The sequence below is a fragment of the Phlebotomus argentipes genome, unplaced genomic scaffold (assembly GCF_947086385.1).
Source record: "Phlebotomus argentipes unplaced genomic scaffold, Phlebotomus argentipes genome assembly scaffold_18, whole genome shotgun sequence".
Lineage (NCBI taxonomy): Eukaryota > Metazoa > Arthropoda > Insecta > Diptera > Psychodidae > Phlebotomus > Phlebotomus argentipes.
The window spans coordinates 5692412-5715165 of NW_026776177.1; the positions used below are offsets into that span (position 1 = coordinate 5692412).

General features: G+C 40.9%; 2 protein-coding genes across 2 annotated transcripts; both read left to right on the top strand.

The window, feature by feature from the left end:
• The first annotated feature begins 1738 nt into the window (after nucleotides 1-1738).
• LOC132261107 (uncharacterized) lies at nucleotides 1739-18083 on the top strand. The gene is made up of 6 exons (XM_059759665.1): nucleotides 1739-2063; nucleotides 2133-2612; nucleotides 7105-7437; nucleotides 7497-7607; nucleotides 8468-8571; nucleotides 17424-18083. Exons 1-6 carry the CDS (start codon nucleotides 1739-1741, stop codon nucleotides 17904-17906), a joined length of 1836 nt encoding a protein of 611 aa, XP_059615648.1. The 3' UTR covers nucleotides 17907-18083.
• Nucleotides 18084-19019: 936 nt separating this feature from the next.
• Nucleotides 19020-22242, top strand: LOC132259669 (uncharacterized). Its single transcript, XM_059757396.1, has 6 exons — nucleotides 19020-19418; nucleotides 19485-19832; nucleotides 19899-20079; nucleotides 21243-21460; nucleotides 21533-21695; nucleotides 21767-22242. Exons 1-6 carry the CDS (start codon nucleotides 19071-19073, stop codon nucleotides 22207-22209), a joined length of 1701 nt encoding a protein of 566 aa, XP_059613379.1. The 5' UTR covers nucleotides 19020-19070; the 3' UTR covers nucleotides 22210-22242.
• The last annotated feature ends 512 nt before the right edge of the window (nucleotides 22243-22754 follow it).

Consider the following 22754-nt stretch of genomic DNA (forward strand, 5'->3'; position numbering starts at 1 on the left):
CAAGACTAATCGGCAATAAGATGAAATTTGCTATTCAAGAGAAAAAGAAATAATCAAACAACTCTTAAAATTGGCAATTTTGAATCTTGAAACAATTTTTTAGAGGTTATGATCAGTTTTAGCATTATTAACGCAGTTTAACTTTGAAAGCTTGTGATCTTCATCAGTTTTCAATATTATTTGGCGCATAAATGAATGATTTTGAAGTTTATTTAGTGACAAAGTGTGTCTTTAATTATCACATAACCTAAAAAAAAACAATTTTTTGCTCATATTGCGAAGAAATTCAAAATTTGCGGTAATTTATTTTAACATGGAAGCTTCAACAAGGAAATATTGAAGCACTTCGACTTAGGAATACTTCTTGAAGGCTGTAAACAATTTTTAAAAAATAAAATGTGAGGTTATGCATCTGTTAAAGAGGCTGGAAAAATTTTTGGAACTTTTAAAAACTCTTTAGTAACATTGAATGTTGCAAATATTAAAGGACTTCCACTTCTTAAGTTCTTCACTCGAGCTGTACACGAGTTCTCACCATAATATCTCCCCCTTGGTAAAAGTTTTCCCTTCTCTTTCCATCCTTATCGACAGTTATTTGGCGCTCCTTCGGCGTGTCTCTTACAATGAATACATATAGTAGGGTGTTTGTGTACGTATAGCTGGAGAAAGGAATAAAAGGAGAATGATAAAAGATTATGGTGACATCTGCAAGAGACATCTTTTAATAAAATTTTCATCTTTATTACTATTGAGTGAGGTATATGAGCGAGGGATATAATAATAAAATCCAAATTCACCTTATTATAATATTATTATTCTTTCTACACACGCCCCGCCTCGGCGCAAACTTGGTCAGGGCGATAAATGAATTGGCGAAGTTAAAATTGCCGCGGATGCTGCACAATGGCGCGCTTTTTTGCGCCAACGCCTGTTTTTCCCCCGAAGAAAAGTTTAGACAAGCAGGAAGTGGGGTGTCAAATGTGTCATCACGTCTGGGAGGGGGTCGTAAAAAATTGTGAAGGCACATGGCGCCAAGATTAATTTTAATTTGCGTATATAAAATCCAATAAAATAACAAATAAAGCAATTGTATTGAAATATTACTCAATCTAAAGATCTGTGATAAGGTGCGGTTTTCTCTCGATAAATCCCTGCGTTCAGTATTCGAATCGAGAATAATCAATTTGTTTAAATTTATTTGAATTTCAATTAAATAGCCCAGAGAATAGTCAAAAAAATTCAATGAATAATAAAATATTTAATTCTTCTGTGGCATAATAATAGAAAATAATGGGAATTTGTATGAAAAAAGAGATTGCATAATCACAAGATTAATTTTATTTTCTCAGAATTACCTCGAAAACTTCCTCTTAATCCATTTAAATCCTCACATGTATTTTCCGAATCGGTTTCCTGGAGATAACTTTCACGGAATCAAAAAAGCAATTTACTCCGCATGGATTTATGCTCCAGCATTGTGAGCTCCAGTGCTGCTATCTCGCCAGGCGGCATGGCGTGGTGGTGGTGGAAAAAGGGGCTCCGCGGCGACGAGAGCACAACAAGGCCCCACATGGGAGTCTAATACGCTGCGGCGCACCCCCTGCCCCGGTCGTACCCCATTTTATTCAATCATTGTCATGCATAAACGTATGCATAAAAGACTCACTTATCTTGTACCCATCATCATTGAGGATACAATAAAAAGGACTCGCAACTAACCACGCCTTCTGTTTAAAAAATGCCGCCAATGGTGCCGTCTCACTCGCGCACCACGGCAGCCGAAGGATGTCTGGGACGCCGTAATCCATCCCACTTGTGCACATCATCTCGAGGCTCCTTTCGTGGCTTCTCCACCCTTGTCGTGCGTCTCGCTCGCACGCCCAACAGGGGTGGGATTCGCGCCCGATCCCACCGAAATTCAATTGTCCTCAATTGGATTTCCCAAACACTGCACTCAGTTCCGCCAGAGACACGGGCTCGTGAGCACGCTCCTCGACAAACCCCCGACACGGAAAGCAGGGCAGAGTTTGCTCATTTGCCAGCCACGATTGTTCCGCGGACGTGTGCGCGAGTGATAAGCAATTGAGCGCCGGCAAAAACTGCGGTTGTGAGTGACAAATGAGGTGCATCAGGTGAAGCAATTAACACGTGGCGAAATGACCGTGCGTGCCTCCATGTGAACATGTCCACGGCCTTCCTCGTCGACAATATCCTCAATGACAAGGAGGAGCAGGCGGACTCGGTGTCGGACACGGAATCGGAGACCACGTCGACGGACCTGAAGGACTCACTGTGCGACTCGCCCACGCGCTCAGACATGCAGCTGAGCCATCAGCCGGAGGAGCGCCTCGGCCTGTCCGAGGACCTCCTCAGGACCTACACGATGCTCAACGGCCGGATGGCCCTGGAGGTGTGCTGCGCCAAGTGCGGCCACTTCACGCGGCGCGCCATGGACAGTGACACGCACGAGGAGTTCAAGTGCGACAAGTGCGGCGCGGCGGAGTTTGTCAACGGCAAAGAGACCATCCTCAAGGAGACCGCCAAGCCAGTGCTCAAGTTCAGTGTATCTGCGATCTTAGGTGATAAGAAGGACTGTGTCAAAGTTAGAAATGGTAAGGATGCGCTTCATTTCACTCCTTCCCGTCTTCCTTGAACATAAGATCGTTATTTTCAACTGCTTCTAAGTTGGATTTAGTGTTGATAAGGCCGGAATAGAGCCTAATTCTTAGGGAGTTATCCCATTACGTCGAGGTTCTTGAAGTTATCGACAATTACCGACAGTTATCGATACGAATTGCGTGCAATTTCTCCTTTTTAGAGCAGTTTTAAGGGGCAAATAGGACTGATTTGGACTAATTAGTTGTTAAACTGTCGATTTTAACTATTTTACACCTAAAATTATGTTAAAACTTGATTAAATTTCATTGTCGATACCTTTAAACTAAAAAGGAGCATTTCAGTTGATTTCGAAATGTATCTTTCCAAATTTCTTCTTAAGGATAAAATCACTTAACTTTACTTAATAAACGAACTCATTCTGCACTTTTTAAGAGCCCCTTAAAGGTATTTTCAATATTAATTTGCAGTAAATAAAGTGTCTTTGAGCGCATAATTATTGATGAAGATCAATTGCCAATTGAATGTTTTGCATACAGAATTTTCCGGGTCGCCCAACAATGTAGCTTTATATTGACCCTCTCAGTGGCTCCACAATGGCATTGGATTCTCCAATAAACCACCTCCTCAAGTGGGGTGAAATGATGTGAGAACAAACGACGGCATAAATCCAATAATCACCTCGATAATCATACCCAAATGGCTGAGAAGATGAAAGAGTGGCGCAATAAAAGAGTATAAACCGCGCATTGGAAATTTATTTGGCACTTCGGCACTCTATTGGAAATCACACAGCGTCATAAAAGTGTGCTGTGTGAGGGAGTGTATATAAATTGCTTCCTGCCAATGGATCTGTGGGCGCTCCTGCCATGGGCGCAATCGATTTGGAGCACTTGCTTCCAATTGTCTGCCGGTGGGTGGTTTGGGGCGAGCAATTACTGGACTGAAACAGCCGTCGGTGGCAAGAAGGCCAAAAGATACGTCGAAGAATCTGGCGCTGTGGTGTTTCCTCCGGCACAGATTTATGTACTCACCCCTCCGCCCCCACCTCGGGAAATGCTCTCCGGGGGCGGCGATACGTGCTGCAGAAAGAACCCCCTCTGGAAATACATGCATTGTTTAAAAGAGGGACGCTGAGCGTCTCGTAAGTGAGCCACCAGCTGACGCGATTTATATATTACTCCAAAGTGGTTCACCATTTACCCATCCTGCCGCAGTCTCTGCCATTAGTCTCGGGGCGGCTCCCCGCCCGGCAAGCGCCCCAGTGGAAATTATACACTGCTCGCAGCGTAATTATGTCGTTTTATTTCCATTCTCCCCATTTTTCCGCATTCCGTTTCCCGGCCGGATTTTGCATTTATCATTTCAGAGACTCCAAATAGGAAATCCTTGGTGGCCTTCGAGTGGAATTCCTAATTAGAATTAACTCTTGCCAGATGTCCAGATATTCTTAATTTCTTAATTTACATGGAAGTTTTATGAGACATTTTTTAAATTTATTCAGTATGTATTTTACTCAATCATGTTCTTTGTGATTATTCCATCATTTTTATTTTTTACTTTTCGTGATTTTCGTTCAAATTTGGATTATTCCATAATTATTTCAATAATTTTTTGGATTATTTTCTTCATATATTACTGCCAAACGGCAACAGTTTAAACTCGAAAAGAATGTTTCGGTTGTATTTCTTCCTTGTATTTTCTTATGTCATCAACTTTGCTGCCCTCTGGCGGCAATATATAGAGAAAATCATCAATATTTGATTCTTAATTCAATATTCAGAATATATTTAAATATAATTTGATTTATTTCAACATAATTTGCTGAAAATATTCAATTATGAATTATTTTGCAATTTAACGTGGAAAATGATGATATTGATAATAAGTTTATTCAAAATAAGAATTAATATTCCATTAATATAAATTGAAACCATTAATATTCCATTAAGTGAATGCCTGGTTAAGTCTAATTCAAATGCAAACCTCTTTAGACCACGAGATTGTGTTAAAAATTCAATGGGATTTATTTCCACCAAATGAAATCCCTAATCAAAATAGAGGCGTTTCCAGAGAGATTTTTCACTCCATTTAAACGTCCTGCAACAGTTATTTATTCTGTCCTAAGACTCATGAATCCTCGCTATTGAAAGGAGTGTGTGGAGATATCCTTGCGTCCCTCGAGGGATCTCAACTCGTACTTTGCTATTTATTGTAAACACGATCATTGTTATTCTTGCACCACGTTTAATCCTCCTCTTTTTCCCCCGAACCGCCACGGAGGCTGCAAAAACAGCAATCATCGTTGCGTTTTGCATTATGAATTATTATTGCCGATGTTGTCGCCCAAATCCACGGGCTTTTTTGCCATTTGGCCTGTGCGGTGCAGAAGAACCAATTGCACATCGGGAATTGCGCAAAAAATATCCGACAAACCGATGGGATGGAAATAAAATAATAGAATATAAATCCCAACCATTGTCCTGTGGGGAAGGGAAAACGATCGAAAACATCCTGAAAAACAACACGCAGGAGAGAATGCCTTTTTTATGCACTCCCAAAATGCACATTTCACAATTATGGGCTGTTCATGGACTTCTTTTTTTTGCTTCCGAACATGGATTTTTTTGTGCCACACACGCTTTTATAGCTGCTGCATTGTGTCTTATTGCTGCTAATATTCTATGATGGACTCTCGATGGGCGTAATGCGAAAATAAGTGTGAGATTTTGCGATTATTTACCTATTAATTTTCCACCCGATTCCATCCATTTTATGGACATTTTGCTCCAAGGGGAAAATCACTCGCGACTTGAGAGTATAACCTTTGTGATTATTCTATCATTTCTTGATTTTATGTAATTTTTATTTCAATTTTGAGGTTTATTCCTTATTTTGACAATATTATTGACTTATCAACTGTGAAAAACTTCACTCTTGGCCTCAAAATTCCTTCTCTCCTGATCAGGATCGCATCAGGAAGTCATAAAGTGTGAAAATTCGTAAAAAGAGAGAGAAAATCATGCGAAAAATTGATATTTTGGCGTCCTCCACGCCAGCAATGCTTCCCTCTGATGGCGATAAATGCAGAAGAAAATCAAATATTTAAATTTTTTATTAAATATTCAGAAAAATAACTTGATTGATTGAAATCTTTAATAATTTTTTGCTTACTTCGCAATTAACCGTTGAAAATAATTTTTTTTTTATTCAAATTGTGAATTTTTGATTTTTTCAATCGACTAGTGACTTTCCCCTTGTTTTGCCTGTGTTCTTCATCACACTTTCCCAGATCATCGCTTTTCATTTTACACAAACTGTCCATTATGTTTACACACATTATATGTATGCATGAGTTGACACTGGATAATTAATCTATTGTTCCGCCGAGTATCATGATTAAATTAATTAATGCGATAGCATCGAACACATTAAAATACAAACACCTCAAATGTTTAACTTTCTTCCCAACAAAACTGTTTTTTTTAATATATGTACTTACGAGTGAAATATCGTGAGAATCTTGCGAGAATAGAACTTTCATTGCAAGAGGAAAGAATAACTCTGCATTTCCGATAGCCGGAAGTTTGAAAGCTGCACGAGTGGAGTTTTTTTTCTTCTCTCCAGTTCCTCCCTTTGGCTGTAATTATTTCCTCGCCTTCACGTGCGGAAATTGTAAGAATCACCCCCGAAATGGGGGTTGTAAGCCACTGTGAAGTCGCCCCGGAGGCGAAAAGCCAGCCACACGTGAAAAGCTCAGCGCGTTGAGGTGAAGCGTGAATTTCTCACTTGAATTAACGCCTTTTGGCGGCATTTAGTTCCGCTCTCGACTGTAAAATATTACACCCAGAATTTTCACCGTTCGCAGAGGAAATTTGGCGGAAGAACTCTCGTCGGGATGTGGAAATTACTTTACCTCCCATTCATTGCGGATTTGCTTGAACGAGAGAAGTTTAAATCAAGTGGAAAATTATTAGTTAAATCTACTGCTTATTATTTTGATTGATGATTGGATCGTTGCAACATTACGGATTTCGTATTTCAATTCATAAAAACTACCAAGTTGGTGTTGTAGAAGTTAGGAATGGATTAAATATGAATTTAAGCTGCGATTTTAACAGTGTTTAGAGGGTAAATTATTCTAACTTCCGCCCAGTTTCTGGCCTTTTTCAACCACTTCAACGTAAGGAAATGTTCTTCAATGATCAATGAAAAAGTTTGAAGGATGTTTGGAAACACATAACCTCAATTTGGTGCATAGAAATGTGCACAAATAGACAGATAAATGCAATCAAACTGTTCTAATCAATCTAAAAACATCGTCACAGTCTTTTTTTCTTAATTTTTTACATGAATCTGCTGTTTTACGAATTCATAACAATAACAGCTTAATTAATAAGTTATGAGAATATAGTTGCAACGACGCGTAGGTTGAAAAAAACGTCTCGATTGCCAATTAATACACGTGAATATTTTTCCATTCCGCAGAATTCATCCAACCGCATATCTGGCCTTACATTCAACATAATTTAATCCACCACAACCAATTAGCGAATCCAGGCTTCCTCGTGAATGGCAATCAGCAGCAGCACATTGTGGGCGGCGAGGGTGAGCCTCACCCCTTGGCGGCGCCGCACCAGAACGGGCTCCAGCATCCCGCCAACGGCACGGACGCGGACGAGGCGCGCCTCCAGCACTCGCGCGACAATAAAGTCATCGCGAAGCCGCTGGCCAGCCGCCCCACACCCTTCCTCCACCACGGCCTCAACCACCCGCATCTGCACTCCCTCCTGGCGCACTGCCGGAACCCCTACATGGGAGGTGGGTAGCCTCCGGAGCACGCCTCTGGCGCCTCACTCAGATCTCTGTGTGCCTTTCAGGTGGCAGCGGACCGCAGGTGTTTCCCCTGCCTCCGGGCCAGGGCTTCCCGTGGGCGCACTCCACGCGAGGGAAGCCCCGCCGGGGGATGATGCGCCGGGCGGTGTTCTCAGGTGAGTTCACACAGCTCCCGAGCAGCATCAATTGGATCAACTGGAGTGTATTCCAGGCACAATACTGAACTCCTTTTCGGTTTCCTTAAAGGCTTCCACGCCTTCACCGATGAAAATGAAAGGAAAAGAGGCACAAAAAGCGAAACTTGTCGAGGAAAAACCCTGTTTTCCAGACAGACGGAGAAGAAATATCCCTTTGACATGTATGGGAGAAATGTAGCCCCAGAAGTACTCTATATAAGAAAAATAATCTGACATAAAAGACTTTTCGTTTCGGAGATATTTAATATATTGTGGCCAAAAAACCGGCGAATTTTTTACCGAGTGGCGAAGAAAAGATCATTTTTAACCAACCAGAAGTGATCTAAAATTCCCACAATATTTCACAAAGTTGTAGATAATTACAAAATCTATCATTTGAGCCCAATTTCGGGGGAATCCGTGAAAAATTGGGCGAGATATCTCGACAAGAGGCTGAATCGTGTTCGGATGTTCAGAAATTATAGACCGTGAAGATTGCATTCATCCGCTGTACAATCTTCAAGTGATTTATTCAATTAATTCACAAGAAATGATTTGTATTTCTCGCTTGTGCGCTTACACAACAATTCCACATTGATGCTGCTTGGGATGAAGCCAAAGGATACAGCATAACACATAATAACGCCATATGCTCGGAGACAGTTTCTCAAGACATTTCTCGAGTATGTCATTCACACAATATTATCCATCGCCTTGCTGGCTGATGTGCAGCTGAAAGAGTAATTAATAACTCTCTACACTTGCTGAAATGTCACCTCTTTTATAATGTCGTGCAAGTTCTTTCGTAACAACTTTTCTCCGTCCATTTTGCACACCAGATTCTCAGCGAAAGGGCCTGGAGAAGAGGTTTCAGATGCAGAAGTATATCAGCAAACCGGACAGGAAGAAGCTCGCAGAGCGTCTAGGACTCAAGGATTCGCAGGTAATTTCTCGCACAATTTTCCCACATATAGAAACATATCTTTTTTCTGCACGCTATTCAATGGCGATTTGGCGAGGCGTAAAAAAAACGCGCGGGGTTGAGAACTAAAATTTTCCTGCTGTACATGGCAATCAAACTCCGCCCATTTTTTCACCCATCTAGCGTCTTTCGTGTGCGCAGACGCCTTTCGGTGGAAACGCGAAGAGTCCCTGGTTTTCTCCGAAAACGCAGAGCGAGAGAAAGAGAGTCTTTGCCTTGAGTGTTTGAGATGTGGAAACCAACCCTAATAGGTTTTATTCGATATTAATACGTATATTGCGCCATTTGATGACTTTCCACACTGTGAGAAAAAGCATGAGTTCGCTTTGCGATGATTTAAATGCCAAGATGGATATTTCTGTAAGATGCTCGACTTTCACCTTTCCCAAATGCGTTGTCTCACTTGCGTTCCCTTCGCGTCTCGGCACAAATCCATTGTCAGGCATTTAAGGACATGCTTTGGGAGTTCGCATGGGCCTTAGCACGAGGGTTTGATGGTCTGGCAGTGACAGATACGAGAAAAGGCGGGAATACTCTGTTTGTGAATTATTACACTGTTGAGGATGCAAATGTGTAAATTGCTTTGGGTTTTCACTCACTGGCGCCGAATGCCTTTCGGGAAATGCGCCTGCACTTGATACACTCCAAGTAACACATCCCAGTTCCCGATGTTTGCATAGATTTTATTGCACCACCACATTTGACACTTCCTCTCAATATGCTCTTCCTCAATTTCCACCCCCTCCTGCACATCCTCTGTCGCAAATTGGGCGCCCACGGAATAAATTAGGCCGACACACTTCAGCCCTTGGCCATCAAATAAATGCTAATGACAATTCATTGAAAAGTAATTCGATTAATCAAATTACTTCCAGTGATGATTTTTTCTCATCTCCATCTCAATTCCATGCTTTTGGCGGGTGATTAAGATTTTTTTTCCACCCTCTTTCCATGTCGTGCATTGCAGAGAGAAGGGAAGAAACCATACGTTTTTTCACTCCCTAGAGAGTCTTTTAGCTTTTAGGCACACACAACGCCTGTGAATGCAGAGTAAACCACCCTCGAGGGTGATTGAGAAAAAAGCAAAGTTGGGGGAGAGATTAAATCAAATCTAGATGATATTGAAAACATCAAAGTTCAAGTGTCAACTGCAGATTTGCCTCAATCTGCGGAGGGTAAATAAATAAGATGGGTGAGAGCATTAATAGTTTTAAAATGCCCATTAGGCTCAGGACTAACCATCATTTGAATTCAGAGAGGGTGTAAAAGTTTCAAATCACTGAGAGAGATTCCTTAAAGACAAACCTCAAAACAACTGAGCTAATCAATCAAACTGAACACTTTCACAATGAAAGTCAGACCTTGCCGAAGTGCCAAGGTTGGATCAAGGGAGAGATAATATGCCTTAAATCTGTACACCACTTCCTGACACTTCTGTTCTTCTTTTAAAGCTCCTTCAACTATTTCTTAGCGTATAAAATTGTATTGAGAAATAAATTTCACGCATTTGATGTCGATAATTGTCGATAAGTTCAATAACTTACCCACAATCTGATCTTGCTTTTCCGTGTCAAGGAGTTTAAGCTGTTTAAAATAAAATGAATTGATTTTAATGTTCTTGATTACAAAATTAATTCTAAGACTTATTTGAATTTTTGGAAACGTTAAAAAAGAATAAATATAGTGAATTTCAAGCACAAATCACGGAAATAAATTAGCAAATTTATTGAAATTTAGTCAATTTCAAGTATTTCGAATGCAAATGCTCAACTGTGCCATCAGAAACACAAATTTAAGGATTTTGGAGGACATTTAATCCCCAGAAATTGTTTTAAATCAATCACATAACCTCGAAAAAGCAATAGAATTGACTGTACACCACTTCGGACCTCAATATCTGCCCCTTGAGTTGGATTGCAATTTGCGAGTGAAGAAAAAACGCACTTCTTTAAGTATAATTTATGGGTCGATGAACGCTCACGAAGACACACGAGCAATTTGGAGAGTTCTGGGCATGGAAATGTACAACCTCCGGCTGAGCAAAGAATGATGGTCATTTCCACGGTGCCTCTAATCGGATGCCGAAATTGATTTGGGAGTTATTAGAAAAATTTCTCCCAAAACATCAATCAAGCATCTCACATCAATCAACCACCAATCGCGAGGAGGAGCAAAAAAGTCACATTACAGCGCCTCAGACTTTTACTTTTCTCCACATGGCTTTCGCAGGTGGTGCGAAGTTGGCGAAAGAAGTGTTATCTAAGGCGGTGTGGCATGATATCGGACCATTCTTCGTCATCTCGCGTCTCCTCCATTGACACGGATTTCGCCGGCACGCAGATGAATTGAAAATTGTGCAATTTTGGCCAAATAATTGGTAATTTAGCGCACACAATTTGCAATGCAGAGAAATCTCACATGGCGCGTCATTAATTGACGACGACGCACAACACGCAGTTGCAATTGAAGAATAAAAGCCTAATTTTTTTCGCAAATTCCCACCTTAATTTGTCTCGAATTGAGGCATTTTTCACCGACTTGGCGGCAATTAATCGCTGGAATCTCACAAGTCGGATAAATTCTGCTTCGCGCACGTGAGTTTTGTGAGCAATTTCAAGGATTGTTTATTGTCGATGCGCGCATAAATGTGCCGCTGAGACAGGTCACGTTAATTTTTTCCTCCCCATTTCCCACGGCGGCTCAAAGTACTGCATTTGCCACACATTTCAGCTGATTAATTTGCATCCGCACATGGACAGTGTGCGGTGAAAAATTTCGCTATCCAGACGCCATGCAAACGCGACATTTGCGGTTGCAAGAGATTTGCGGATATCAGAGGCAGAAACAGTTCTGTGTCTGCTATCGAGACACCGCGTGATCCACTCAATTGTCGCGATTGTCGCGCTTAACGGCGGGATTTTCTCATGTGGAGTCATGAAGTGAGTCTTGCGATGGGTTCATTTAGCAAATATGCATTCTAATTCTAATCAATCCGGGAAGCGCTATTGGATTTATCGCTCCGCTCCGAAGACAAACAAGCTGCTAACATGACTTTCAATTAATCACAAGAGCCACTTAGACAACCACATAATCGCATTGAGCATCGCCAGAGCGACAAATTAAACAGAAAAATCCATCGGAGAGTCGATAAATAAAATTTCCCTGGACTTTGTACGCAAAGTGTTGCGAAAGAAGGTCTTTTGGGGGGCATTTTTAGTGTCTTTGGATCACATTTCCAGTTCGAATGCACATAAATTGTCCCCAAAAAAGCCTTTTTGATGAAGTTTCAGATCCAAATAAACAGAAATTGCCCCTCAAGAAAGCCTTTGAAGGAAGTCAGACAAGTTATTTGTTCCCAAGAACGTGTTTTTGAGGACTTTTTAGAGCCCAAAACTGGCGAATTGGCCGCAAGAAGAAGCCTCAGAACACATTTCAGGACAAGAAACAAGCTATTTGTCCTCAAGAAGGTCCAAAAACAGACATTTTGGCCTCCGAAAAGTCCTCAGAACACGTCTTGGGCGTAAATTCTAATAATTGGGCGTCAAAAACGGCCTTTAGACTGGGTAAATGGACATAAAGTTTGAGAATAAGACAATCTGAATATTCATCTTGCTTTTGTGTGAGTTTTTATGTTCTGCCAAACATAATTTTCATGTTTTTCGATGCATTTTGAAAAGAAAAAAGTCGATGATGACATTGGCAGAGTTGAGGTGGCAATTTGTCAGCATCAACTGCGGTTGTCATCGATCAGCACGACCCTCTTTGGCACCATAGGAATCCCTTAAATGACATTCAATTGAGATCACTTTCACTGTTGGACGGTGAAACCATTGATTCGCCCTTTTCCCAATTGTATTGCATTGACTTCTCCGTCAGCAAAAATTGCACAAAATCCCTGCCGAACGCCTGGAAGTTGTTCAATCCCGCCCGTCACTTATTGATTCGAAAGGCATGTGTTTCACAAAGAGAGAGAAGACTCAACCTCGAACTCCCTCAAGAGTTCAACGCTCAAGTTCAGCTAAGCGCAATTTTGCCGCTGCAAGAATGCTCTTCAGAGAAGTTCATTGAATAGAAGCCAACTTTGCGCGATATTTTGAGGGCCGAAGTTTCCACCAGCTGACCAATTTGCTTGTCTTTGAGGCCAAACTTCTTTGCGCAAATTGATGCGGTGTTGATTTTTGCGGCACGACAAGGAGAAATTCGCCAAATACGCCCTGATCGCGAGTCTCTTTGCCAGCGCCCAAGGTGAGTGTTGTGCTCATAGACGGGTTCCAAAAGTCGTTCAAAGTGACTGTAATTTGCGTTTTTAGGTGGCTTGTGTTCCCAATAAAACTATAAAATCACACCCTGACAGAGCTGACAAACAGCATCCGCTGTAAAAGATCTCATTAGTTGATTTTCCATACAATTGCTCAATGAATTGAGGTGTAAAACAGCCTCTAAATCTTGCTCTCGACTTCATTAAATCCCAGGTGAAATTACACAATTGACAAATTGCTTTGCATCCGCAGATGAAGAGAAGATAATGCAGGAATTTAACCCTCAGTAATACAATAATACGCTTTTATGAGCATTTTCCATCACTTTCTCAACTGTTTCTTACGCGCATTTCTAACTCAACACGCTCGTTATATTCGTTCATGGCAAATTTCTGTCTTCATTTTCTAGTTTTGTCTTTGGAAAATGCTTAGAAGAATTCTGACCAAATTGTGAGGTTATGAATCCGGCTTAAAAATCCACTCTGAACTTATTTATAACGAATATGACAATATTTCTACACGACAAATAGCTTTAATTTGCTACTTTAAATCACAAATCACAGATATTTTGAAACAAAAAGACATTCTTCTAGACAAAATTACATTTTTGAGGTTTTTTTGAACCACTTTGAAGCTTTTCTTAAATACAAATCTTCAATTCTGCCAAGAAAAGGAATGTATTTCCAGCTTAAATACAAATTTAATTCATCTTAAAGGTCATTTAATCGCCAGAATCAGTTTTAAATTAATCACTTAACTTAGAAAAAGGAATAAAATTGATTTTTCTGAACAAAAAAAATATTGGAAAATGCCTAAATTTGTTAAAAAAGAAGCTTTTGCAATGCAGATATTCTAAATATTTTATCACAGTGAAGTTGTACACCACTTTCGACCATAATATCTGCCCCTTGAGTTCAGCAGATCATGAAGACAATTTTCTCAGATCTGTATAATTCATCATTTATCGTAATTTTTCCGCAATCCACATTTCCCAGGAGGCAAATAACATCTTGACGAAGCCTAAAAGAACAGAAAACTTTACTCTTAGTCTTATTGGACTTGAATTTACTCGAGTTTCGACGCCATTGATTGTACAAAAGTACTTTTTCTCTCATCTGTTTGCGCATTAAGGCTGTCAGTGAAAGAATCCGAATAGCGATCTCAAGACTGATTCCGCAGAGACGCCAAACAGATCAATCATTTCATGTTTGCGTAAGTGAGAAATTCAAGAGCAATGTTCGTCATGCAAAGCACTTTTTCCGACCACTAGAAAGGGCCAAAAGCGAGGAGTTTTACAATTAGCGATCATGTTGAACAAATCTATCAATATCGCCTTCACTTTTCCAAAACCCGCGCGCCGTTTACTCTCGAAGCACTTCTTGTACGCCGAAAACAGCCCGCGGCCAGTGAATCACGTGTCTTTGGCAGCATTTGGGGATCAGTTTGACGCCATCCGTGGTCCGGAAGCGAATCCTTGAATTGTCCAGCACTTCAATGGCAGCGGCGAAATTAAAATATCAGTCCAATTGTGTCGCATGATGGATTATGTTGTCGCCCAGAAATTGGTCTCATCTCAAAAGGCAAAAAGTGATCGATGAATTTTGACGTTCATTTCATGCCTTGAGCGCGGCAGACAATTAAATTTGTTACGCAACCTTTTGCTGCAGATGAAAAGAGCGATGATTCGTAACGATTTTCGCTCACTGACTAATGATGTGGCTTTTGGGCTGATAGTGAAGATGACATATGTGAAACATTGGGCAATTGAGGGAATTTCTTTGACTCATCTTCAGAATAATTCCACTCGGAAAACATACATATTCTACAAAAATACGCCCAAAAGCAAATGATGATATTTCGTCCGAAATAAATTCCCATTTTTTGAGCAACAAAACTCATCAACATTCACTCACCGTAATCACCATCAAACCAGAACAAATTTCCATTTATTAAATGGCGAAAATATTTCCCAGAGAGACAAAACACTCGGCAAAAGTGATTTGCTTTTTCCCGGGCGGGGGAAAATTGGAAAACTTTTATCTCTCTCTCGTGTGCTCCAATTTGAAAATTTAATTTATTCACACTAATTCATTTTGTGGAAAATCACTGATGCAGTGCTTATCTCATCGTTCCACAGTCCCACAATACATATATATAGTTTTTATTTATAGTTTTATGTACAACAGACAACAGCGAAATACACCATGAATAAACATGAATTTTAATTAAAACTTTTCGAAGTTGAGCACAAAAAAGCTCCCGAGACGATCTGTGAGTGCAGATGTGCTCAAGTTTTGTCGCAATGGACACCAAATTGACACACCTTGACCTCATCTTCTGTGCACAAACAGTGGTGTGACGAAAGATGCAAGTTCCGCTGCTAAAGTCATCATCGACTCGAGCCGTGAAATTGTTTCCTCAGCTCGTTAGCACCTCGACGAAGAAGGCAAATATTGTGACTGTCGAGACTCAACGCCACGGGTCACCCACACGCTTCACTTCCACCTTCCTCTGCCTGCCACACAATCTCCGCAGGACGACTTCGTCCTGCGGAGAGTGAGGCGGCAACACATGCTCGGCGGGGGCAACAATTGTCGATTGGGCGAAGAATGGAGACAATGCGGGGGTGGCGAACAGATATTCCACTTATGCCGAGGGATCTTCTGAGGGGAGATTGAAATCCTTGTACGTTTTACGAGCAGCAACTTCGGCAGAAATATCTCCATATTTCGGGCTTGAATGTGTGGTGAAATTTATACAGGGACAGTGCAAGAAAAGCTGGGGATTGTGTGCTTATTTCAAGCGAATTAACACATTCAGCTGTCGGTCTAAGGGAGTTAACCCACCACCATTTAACTGAGCACAGCCTTCAAAATCATATTTCCAATTAATTATTGGGTTGAAATAGTTCAAATTGAAAAGCTATGACTTAATTAGTAATGATGGAGACGAATTGGCTCACTAGAATAGATTTAGTTGCCTTTTTGCTCAAAAATCGGCAGTTTTTCCTACACATAATCAACATTTCCGCTGTTTTGTTTAACAATCTTTTACTCGTTTATCATTGGTTTTTCCTGTTGCCTAAATATGACACTGTGATCAACTGAGCAAATTGAGCCAAAACCTCACCATAGTTGGATAGAACACTAAGGGACTTATGATACTATGTTTTCTAGCTTTGAATATAGCAACATGAGGTGAGCACAGATTTTTGTAAGTTGTCAATTTTTGAGCAACTAAGGGAACTTTTTATACTCATTTAAGCTATTAAATTCAATTCTAGTTAACCAATTTATGCTCATCATTACTAATTTGGACAATAACTTTCGATTTGAACCATTTGCATCCCACAATTAGGTGGAAATACGACTTCGAAAATTTTGCTCAAATCTTCTTCTTCTTCTTCTGTCTGTACTCAAGCGTGTTGCTCACTTTTTGATGCATTCGAAGTGGAATATGTACTTAAGGGACTTTTCTCACGTGCTTCTTTTCACATAAAACATGAGAATAATCTATTATTTTCATCATTTTCTATACATTTCTAAGAAATTGAGAAACTATTTGTTGTGTAGCACCTCATAGAGGTCGCTAGCATAGCGCAGGAATGCTCATCTGGCATCCCTTCTTAGAGAGCAATAGCAATAAATACTGAAGTATTTAGTATCTCTCATCCTCGACCCTCGTTCTCTACGGATTCTCAGGCTCTCGGCTACAAGGCTGGGATTGAGATAACCTTGTTGCAGTTGAACAACAAGCCATAACACTATTTTTATGGTTTTCCTCCTTTTTATACCTTATTTTAGTGGGTTTCTTTGCACAAATTATTTCTAATTAGTCTTTTAACTGTTGATTTGAATTATTTTTGCTTTAAGATTGTATTGAAACTTGTTTAAAATGCATTGTCAAAACAAGTGTTCTAATCGAACTGGTAAAAACATTCGCCATTTGAGCATCTTTTTCTGTGATTTAATAGAGAAAAAGTCACTAATTTTAGACCAAACAACTACAGTAAATTAATATCTTGATAGGTTTGAAGTGTTTTAAGAAAGAATACAAATTCACCGCGCTTCCTTAATCCACGGGAGTGAAGCAACACCCTCAGAATCAAGAGCCAACAGGGAAATTCAATCTCACAGCGAAAACCACCACTTTGTTACACTCTTGCGGTTGAGATGTTCTGCTAAAATTCGCAAATACCATTAAGTGCAATTAAAATCGTCTGCTGAAACTGAATCTGCAAATGTGGGCGGACGGCAAACAAGGGGCGCGAGTTATTTGTAGCAATTTGGCGCAAGGATGCATTGCGAGAGGGAAATCAGGGGGATTCGCAGTGAATTTCACTGATTCTCCTTTCGCCAGTGGGAGAGATGAGAAGCAAATGGACTGTGATTGAGTGCATGCGGCAAAGGAAAGCGAAAGGGCTGAAGAATTAATGTTTGGAAAGGTTCCCCGTCGACATTTTTGGGCGAAATGCGCGCGCGAGAGAAATTTAATCTGACACGCGGAGAGATAAATTGATTGTTTCACCTGACTTTATCTTGTCGGTGTTTTCAGGTGAAGATTTGGTTCCAGAATCGCCGCATGAAGTGGCGCAACTCCAAGGAGCGCGAGCTGCTGGCCAGCGGCGGATCTCGCGACCAGACGCTGCCCAACAAGAACAACCCCAATCCCGATCTCTCGGACGCGCGCTGCGACAGAACCACGTCGCTGTCGCCGCCGTCGTCGCCGGCGGACGGCGCGCACCAGAGCGCCTCGCCGAAGGCTTCCCAGGGCGATCAGCTGAAGCCCAAGTTCGAGATGGCGCCCAAGTCGCCGGCCACAGACTCTGGCGACGGCTTCAAGTTCGACTTCGCGGAAGACGCGCGTCTGCAGCGGCCGCAAGTCTTCGGCAGCTTCTACGAGCACGGCGACAGTTCCGGCTTCAACGGATCCGCTCCGCTCCTGGCCGACGGCGGCGAGGACAAGGCCAAGATGTCCTCCTTCTACGACGAATACGAGTCAAACTCCGACAGCGACGAGGAGATCAATGTAACGTGACTGGATTGAGTGACCAAAAAAAAATGAGTGGAAAAAAACTCTCCCAAATGATTTTGAGTGTTGGCAGAGATAAGAAAAAATCATGTAGAGTGTTTTTTTTAGCAAGAAAAACATCGAACATTTCACAGTTTATTTTGTACATAATGGGAAAATATATATTATCAATGTGTCTTGTAAATAAAGAAATGAAATAAATGTACAATTCATTGTGTATTATTCCCATTACGCCTATTTGACCGCCGTTTGACCCATGTTTCAACGACGTTTCACGTATGAAAGTGCTGAAAAAATCCATTTAACTCTTTTTCGGGACAAAATATTCCTCAAAAATCTCCTAAAACTTTCAGTACTTGATTTTTTTTAGACTTTTTGCTTACTGATTGTCAAATTATAATGAATCTCCTAACTTTTCATTCGATATGTCTGAGAAAATACACCTAAAAACGCTTTTTTAGACATCTTTTCTGACCATAACCTCAAAATATCGCTAGAAGATCTTTTAAAACCTCATTTAGAATCAGATTTAGAGTAAAAATCGTCCAGGAAAATGTTCTTTTTGAGGTTATATTCAATTTCAACTCAATTTTCTGTCTTTCTTGGCTTCAAAGATTCAACAAAGCAGTGTTTTCTGCCCGAAAATGCCTAATTTCGCCTATCACTAACAATCTCTTGGACTTGAATATAAGAATCTTGATAAGAATTGATGGAATTGATGTGTTAAAATGCGAATTATTCACTAAATCTGCCCTTGGCATAACTTTAGAAAAGGATTTTTACGATTGTTTCTACGTAAAAATGAAAAGAAATTCAAAGAATCCGCATAATTGGGCAGTAAAAGAAGTGCTCAGAAAAGGAATAACGCAAGTTTTTGATCACTTCCACTTCCCAAGACTTCTGTTGCGCCGAAACACCATTTCTCATGGGTTAATGGAATTTTTGAAACATTGCAGCAGTGTTTCACGAGCTGTCTTGGCTCAATGTCCATAATTGTGAATTTTTATGGAAAACGTGTGCATTGGATGACAGCCGAGACGCGCAGCGATGATTTTATGGTTCCGCCGGCGTGATCGGAGACAAATGTCAGTGAAAGCGTGAAAACAAGAGTGTTTTGCACGATTTGTTTGACTTTCCAAAACAACTTTTGGGCGATCCGCCGTGGAGGAAATGCAGGATTTCAGGGATGCTTCGCAGTGCGAAGGCATGGCGATGCTGACGAGCGTGAAGAGGGAAGTTTGTGAGTCGCCAAATCTCTTCTACGAGCACGTTCAAGTGCAGGAGAACTTCTCGGAGGACAACTCGCTGGACTTCTGCGATGCGGCCAGAAGTCTGTTCCTGGATTGGGGACTTCAGCCCGAGGCCATCGAGAGGCTCTTCTTCTGCGGCGTGAGGAGTGAGCTTCACCTGCGCTGCATGCATCATCACCACATTGACAGCGTGTTCGCGAGGGATGAACTGATTGGGGACAAAATCCTGTTCACCAGCAGACTTCAGGAGTGGCGATTGGGGCAGAACGTGAGTCTCCCGATCCGGGATGTTCACGGGGATTGAGAGTGACTCTCTGGGTGTGTGTGATTTCAGGGCATTCCGCTGGGATGCTGTTCGATGGGTTCTCAGTGCTCAACAACTGGCGCAGTGTCGCCGGAAAGGACTTTTCCTCCTGCTTCGCCAGCAGCCTTCCTCCCGCCCGAAGATCCGCTGACCATCGACAGCAGTCACTTCAATCTGCACCGGATTCTGCGGCGCACGGCCAAAGGACAGCAGATCCTGTCCAACTACGCGAAGAACGGCTACTTGACGTCCAAGGAGCAATCTTACCTGGCGCACATCATCATCGACTTCCACATGTCGTCCAAGAAGCGAATGTCGCAGAGCATCTTCGAGAACTACGCCGCGGAGATCGTGAAGCTCTTCCCAACGGAAACCATGGTAAGTCTGTAAACATCGGCTCTTTTCCGGTCTTTCGCGTTGCTGATGGATTTGTGCTTGTCCAAGGAAACTTACTACATGCCTCGCCATGTGTCGGCGAAGAAGAACTCAGCCGGAAAGCTGTACGACAGGTACAGAAATATGTCTTACAAGACGAAATACTACAAGAACTTGAGGCTTCCACGCAGAGAGAGTACAAATGGCACACAAACAAGTCCACCTGCGCTTCAAATAAACAACTTCAGAGGTGAGATTCTGAGATTTTTAGTCGATATTTAATTGAATTAGAGGAGAAATATTAGATCTACTGAATGCTTGAATTAAAATTTCATTTATTTGCAAAATTAAACGAGTCGTTGCAACATTACAGATTTCATATTTCAGTTCGTAAAAGCTATGAATTTGTGTTGCAATTTTACGTTTTCATAGCTTATCTTAGCGGCCGCCTGGCGGCGCTAGTGTAAAGTAGAAATGAAATACGAACGAAAAGGCGTTGCAAGGCAAAGTTTGGGAGTTTAATACGAATTTCAGCAGTTAAAAAGCCATTTTTTGACGATTTTAAGAGTGTTTTTAGGGCAGAATATTCTAACTTTCGCCCATTTTCTCTTCATTTTCCTCCACATTGACGTTAGGAATGTTTTCTTTAGTGTTAGTGAAGAGTATTTTTCCAGGAATCTTCGGGTGAAAATCAATCAATTTCCTTGGCAAGGCTCAAAGGATGTCTGAAAACACATAAATGGCTAGATAAATCCGAACAATCTGTCTTTATTAACCAGAAACGTCAATATTGTCTATTTTCTTCATTTTCACGTGAATTTTTTGACTTTTTTGCTTTTACTTCAGGAATCGACTTTTGAAACGTTTAATAAATGTTATAAATTGCAATTTTGCAACATTTTTTACGAATGAATATTTTTAACAGACTATTTTAAGTGTTATGAAACTAATGTTGCAACGACGTCTAATTTAGAGATTGACACAAATGAATATTTTTCCTGTGTTTATTTTTAGTTGTTTTGTATCTATAAATTATTTACATTTATAGACATTTATTTAACGTAATTTTATATGGTGAAAAATGTCAAATATGAAAAGAAATCTTAGTAAATAATTCTAAATAAAATCACATAATCATTATTCGCTGAGAAAATCTCATCATTTCAGTTATAAATCTTACAAGTTATAAACAAAATGTACGGGAAAAATGTGAAAAGTTGCTTTTTACGAACTGATAACTTTTAAAAACCGGGTTTTTCGTGCTCAATAACGAGAGTTTGTCTAAAATTAAGAGATAAGAGGGAGTTTAGGGGAAAAAATAGGGAAATTACAAAGTGATTTCAAATCTCGAACTCGAAATAATTCAGGGAGGGGAAGAAACGCTTGAAGAATATCATGGTTTTCCGGTTGCAGAAGAGCGTCAGCTGCCGCGCAGATGTTCTGAGGAGGAGGAGAAGTCCAAAGTGTGGCTGAAGAAGATCAAAAGTGATATCCTGGGCGAGACGATTTTCATCGAGTGGCGAAAGACTGCCAGGCTGCGGAGGAGTGAGATTGGCGAGCGAACGGGCGACGACATATCCGACATCCTGAGCGAGTGGCCACGATATCGAGATGCCAACGGTCACCAGCTGGTGAGGAAGTTGCGAAGCGTCATCCGCAAGGGATATAGAATTAATTGGGGGGGTGCAATTTTGGTTCCGCAGATTGAAATTGACTTTGATTTCCAACATCCTGGCAAGAAGTTTGACTTGATTAACAACTTTCACAAACTCCACATCGTGATGAAGCCGATTTTCATCCAAGAGGCGAGAGACAAATTGAATCACAAGTATTTCGAAGACTACTTTGCCAGCGAAATCGCTTTCGGTGAGAAAGAGAGATCATAAAGCGTGCTTTAGAGACACAGAAAACCAACAAGTGTGCTTTTCGCCAAACAGATTCGAAGGATTTCCTGCTCACCGTCTTGCTTCACTGCCTTATTCCGCCGGCTCGCAATGCGTCCGGGAAGAAGCCATCAATCTCAGAGGCGCAGGAGGACTTTGTGATGTGCTTGGACACGCCGGCGAAGCTGGAGGAGAGAATTACGCTCATCCAGAATCAGCCGTTCGCCATTCATCCCAGGATCTTCGTCATCGGCCCAAATTGCAAGGCCATCAATCACTTTTACGTCTTCTACAGCGGCATTTTGTACAAATTGCCCACATTCGTGAAGTGCATCGATTTGGCCATCAAGATCTGCGCCGTGTTCAGCATCGACTTCTCGCAGACCAGCAAGCTTGTCTGGTCTTTTCTCTACAATCTCTTCTTCAAGCTTGACGACAAGTACGTTCCACCGAAGGTTCTTAATCTCATCAACAAGGTTAAGAATGGAATGCGTTAGTGAAATATGTCATTAATAAATTATGTGCACACATTTGACGTGGAGATTTACATCAAGGGGGAGATAATACAGTCGGAATTGGTGTACAGCTCAGCGGAAGTCTTGGAAGTGTTTAATTTTTGCAATATTTGATTCTCAGCTTTGATTTTATCTTCATTATTTCACTTTTACAGATCAAATCTTATCCAAGCCTCAATTTTCACAAATCTTTCTAGGTTATGTGACTGATTTATGACTCAATAATGACTCAATAACAGCTTAAAGGTGAAATTCTTGCATCTAAACTCAAAGTATTTTGTTGTAAGTTAGATTTCAGTTTATTTTCGGATGATTTTGCCTTCATTTGTCGTTTGATTAAATTAGTATACTTCATTTTGACATACATTTTCTAGGTTATGTGACTTGTGAAAATCAAAAAAGAGTTTAAAATAGAAATTTTATGCTGAAAACGGAATTATTCTCATGTAGAATTGTGTATTTGCACTCAAATTAAGAGAATTTATCAAACATAACCTCAAATTTTCATTTCACAACACCAAATTTCG

What these genes read in the sequence shown, in the direction of transcription:
- LOC132259669 (XM_059757396.1), top strand. Translation starts at nt 19,071, where the DNA reads ATGCAGGATTTCAGGGATGCTTCGCAGTGCGAAGGCATGGCGATGCTG. An exon ending in TCAAATAAACAACTTCAGAG is followed by an intron (nt 20,080 to 21,242) that starts GTGAGATTCTGA and finishes TTCCGGTTGCAG; the next exon opens with AAGAGCGTCAGCTGCCGCGC. An exon ending in ATGCCAACGGTCACCAGCTG is followed by an intron (nt 21,461 to 21,532) that starts GTGAGGAAGTTG and finishes TTGGTTCCGCAG; the next exon opens with ATTGAAATTGACTTTGATTT.
- LOC132261107 (XM_059759665.1), top strand. Translation starts at nt 1,739, where the DNA reads ATGCCGCCAATGGTGCCGTCTCACTCGCGCACCACGGCAGCCGAAGGA. An exon ending in CACGATTGTTCCGCGGACGT is followed by an intron (nt 2,064 to 2,132) that starts GTGCGCGAGTGA and finishes GAGGTGCATCAG; the next exon opens with GTGAAGCAATTAACACGTGG. An exon ending in CTGTGTCAAAGTTAGAAATG is followed by an intron (nt 2,613 to 7,104) that starts GTAAGGATGCGC and finishes TCCATTCCGCAG; the next exon opens with AATTCATCCAACCGCATATC.